Raw genomic sequence first — 3,321 nt, forward strand, 5'->3', positions numbered from 1 at the left:
ATACACATACACATATACAAGAAATAACTATATGCTAAGGATTGTGGGCATTTAAATGAACTTTTAAGTGAGCTGGTAAGACAACACTTTATTTTTATTTTCTCTTCTTGTACATGACTTTTATCTACAGTATCCAAACCCTTATCTTTTCGAATACACTTCACTCTCCAGCTCACAAGTATTCCAAGTATCTATAAAGATATATATAAGATATCATTGATTTTATCAACAACTTTGTACAAATCTAAAAGGTATATCAAGCATTTACATATATATAATATTTTCTTACAATATATATATATGGTTTAAATATAGATTAGTATATAGCTAAGAATCTGCCAGCCACAAAATAAATCTAAAACAAATGCAACGAACAATAAATGATGAAGTAAAGCAACGGCCAACAAAAGAATTTGTGTATAAAACAATAAGAAAACAATGAGAAAAGAGCGAAAGTTTTCGCATAGCAAATGTGCAATAACTTATAAAGGAAATTCCCCCTCCAGTCTGCAACCCTAATTTACATAGTTACAGATATACATAAACATATACATATATATATATATATTACTATTAACGATTCTTTATATACAATCTGGTTTTTGCTGGCAAAAGATTCTTTTGTCTTCTTGTAGGTCTTTATGTAATCTTTCGGCGTGAAAGTGAAAGAGTTATATAAAAGGGGAATGTGTCCAGAATAGTTGAGAAAGTTTTTTGTGTTTTACAATATAAAAACAAAGCAAAAATTTAAAGAGCGTTTGCTAAATTTATTGCGTCTATAAAACGTGAAAGAATTTGAAAGTTATGCCAGACCTATAAATGGAACGCATACATATGATGAGTCTTAAGTATTACCAACTATATCTTAAGTCTATCGTTAGTATTAAAGTCAGTGTATATGGAAACATAATCAAAAATAACAATATAAATATATATACAATATGCATATGTGTATTTTAACGTAAAATCAACGAATTACATTATGTGTTTCAATCGCTTTATTTTCGTGGCACCAAATGCACCCAATAGCCGCTTTGTGGTGTCAGCTGGAAGCCACGTGAATCGCTCAACAGATCTTTGACAGTCTTGGGCGAGCGTTCGATCTTATACTTGAGCACGAGGTTGTATAACATGGCCTTGGCCTGCATCAGAGCATAGCGATTACCTGGAATATATAGAAATGCGTCGATTAATATAGCAAAAGGTAATCATATATGGGTAGGTAAAGTCGAAAGTGCCTGGAGTAAGATAATTTTTTTGTCTAGCTACCTGAATAATCTTTGCATGCAAAAACGTATAAGGCCTAACAACAGTTATCGATTATCACTTCATACCCAACCTAAACATCTGCCTATGAAATTGGAATATTTTGTTAATATTCACGACAATGCTCTAGCACTAAGACTACTGGATGACTCAAGCAACCACGGGCGACTCAAAAGATTACATGTCCTAGACCTACCCCACAGAAATAGATAAATATGTAAAGTAGGTAAATATATGGATTGATCTCATTGGAGTCCAAGCCATCCGGTTACGTAATATTATTGTTAACAAATTTGTTTGTCTAGTATAAGACAGATTGCAAATAAAAACAACAATTAAAAAAAAAAAAATAAAAATAAAAAAAAAATGTATCTAGCTTTTATAAATTTCGTGTTATCAGTTGATTGAAAATAATGTAAGATATTTGTTTAGCTAATTAACTAGCAGACATAGCTTAGAATATGATATTGCGTCTCTTAAGTTATATTTTTATGTCCACTCACCTATGCAATTACGTGGGCCCACGCCGAAAGGCAAGTATGTGTACGGCACTAACTGATCCTTGTTCTCATCGCTGAAGCGTTCCGGTATAAACTTGTGCGGTTCGGGGAAGAATTTGTCGTCCAAATGCAGACCCACAATGGGTATATTGATGCGATCACCCGCCTTAAACTCGAATAGCTTCGAGCCATCGTCATCATACAGTGTATAGTCCTTCGCACATTGGCGATCCGTAGAAGCGGCCAGTGTCCACTTGCGCAAAGATTCGGATACAACCATGTCCATATATTTCATCTTAGTGACCGCATCATAGTTGAGCATCTGGCCCTTCAGCTCATCATGTGTTTCCTTTACCTCCTCGTAGAGGCGTTGCTGAATATCTGGATTATTAAGTAGCTCGTACGCGGTGGTACATATTAAGCTGGCGTTATTTTCGAATGCCGCGAAGAAGAAGATGAAACACTGTGCCACCAGCTCGTCATCGCTCCATTGTTGCGTGGACTCCTTCTTGGCTTCCATGAGCAGCTGAATCATATCGGGTCGCACGATATTATTCTCCTCACGATACTTCATGGCATCGACAACGAGACGTATGAAGAATTCGGTTTTCTGCGAGTCAAAGATCTTGAACCCGAGAAGCTGTAAGAGGAATTGGATACATTCGAAGGCTAAACAAGCATTTTAAATGAGAGGCAAACTTACCTTGAAGACAGCAGGCAAAGTTGTGGACAACATAAATTTGTACAGGGCCTTGCCGCGGAAGAACGCCACTGATTTGCCAATTTCATAGAAATCATTATCTGGCGTCTTGTAGGAGCTAACCTTTAGACCAAAGGCTGTGGTTGCAATCAAATCGTTGGACAACCTATTGCACACCTCCTTCAATTCTAACTCGAAGCCCTCACCGGGCTTGACAGCTGTCTTGGACATCTGATCCAAATGATCCATGCATTCGGCGAAGCTTTCGTTCATCAGGCCAAACATGCTACGCATCTTAGCTGATGTAAAGACCGGTGTTAGAGTATTGCGCATATGCTTCCAGCGCTGATCCTTCATTACACTCAACATATCGTTGACCAATCGCTCCTCGGTGGTAAAGAAGAGTTGATGGTTGGGAAAGTAGTCAAAGTCCTTGACAGTGATCTTCTTAATGATCTCAGGGTCGTTCACTTGTATCATAGGCGTACGAAAGTTGAAAAAGCCCACCAGCTTGCTACAAATGAATCAAAGTAATCAGTAAACAGTAAATACTTGACATAAGTCTAGTATACGAACGTATACTCACTGTTGTCGGGTACGTGCATAGAACTCGGCGAGGAGTTTCTGAAATGAGGCCTTGCTCATCACAACGGCTGCATTATTGCCGAAAATGGGCAAAGGTTTTTCAAAAGGCAAACCACGCACTATAAACTCATCATGCCGCACCGTTGTCCATTTGTAGACGTAGTAAAATAGACCCACCAGGGCCAGCAACAATATAAGTTCCATGTTTATTGATGACCTTGACCGTAACCCTGGGGACTGCGAATGGAGCGCTTCTAAACACCCACAAGT

The 3,321-nt window shown here is 37.9% G+C and overlaps 1 protein-coding gene across 1 annotated transcript; it reads right to left on the reverse strand.

Moving 5' to 3' along the window:
• Nucleotides 1–778: 778 nt before the first annotated feature.
• Nucleotides 779–3,321, reverse strand: LOC115483386 (cytochrome P450 9b2-like). The gene is made up of 4 exons (XM_030225130.1): nt 3,053–3,321; nt 2,470–2,980; nt 1,770–2,406; nt 779–1,165 (listed from the first exon to the last, which is right to left on the reverse strand). Exons 1-4 carry the CDS (start codon nt 3,253–3,255, stop codon nt 999–1,001), a joined length of 1,518 nt encoding a protein of 505 aa, XP_030080990.1. The 5' UTR covers nt 3,256–3,321; the 3' UTR covers nt 779–998.

Source organism: Drosophila hydei, unplaced genomic scaffold, assembly GCF_003285905.1.
Source record: "Drosophila hydei strain 15085-1641.00,03,60 unplaced genomic scaffold, DhydRS2 tig00008122-arrow-pilon, whole genome shotgun sequence".
Lineage (NCBI taxonomy): Eukaryota > Metazoa > Arthropoda > Insecta > Diptera > Drosophilidae > Drosophila > Drosophila hydei.

Bases quoted from the DNA above. Each gene is read 5' to 3' on its own strand.
- LOC115483386 (XM_030225130.1), bottom strand. From the start codon at position 3,255: ATGGAACTTATATTGTTGCTGGCCCTGGTGGGTCTATTTTACTACGTC. The intron at 2,407-2,469 runs GTAAGTTTGCCT...TTCCTCTTACAG, and splicing joins CTTTGCCTGCTGTCTTCAAG to CTTCTCGGGTTCAAGATCTT. The intron at 1,166-1,769 runs GTGAGTGGACAT...TATATATTCCAG, and splicing joins GGGCCCACGTAATTGCATAG to GTAATCGCTATGCTCTGATG.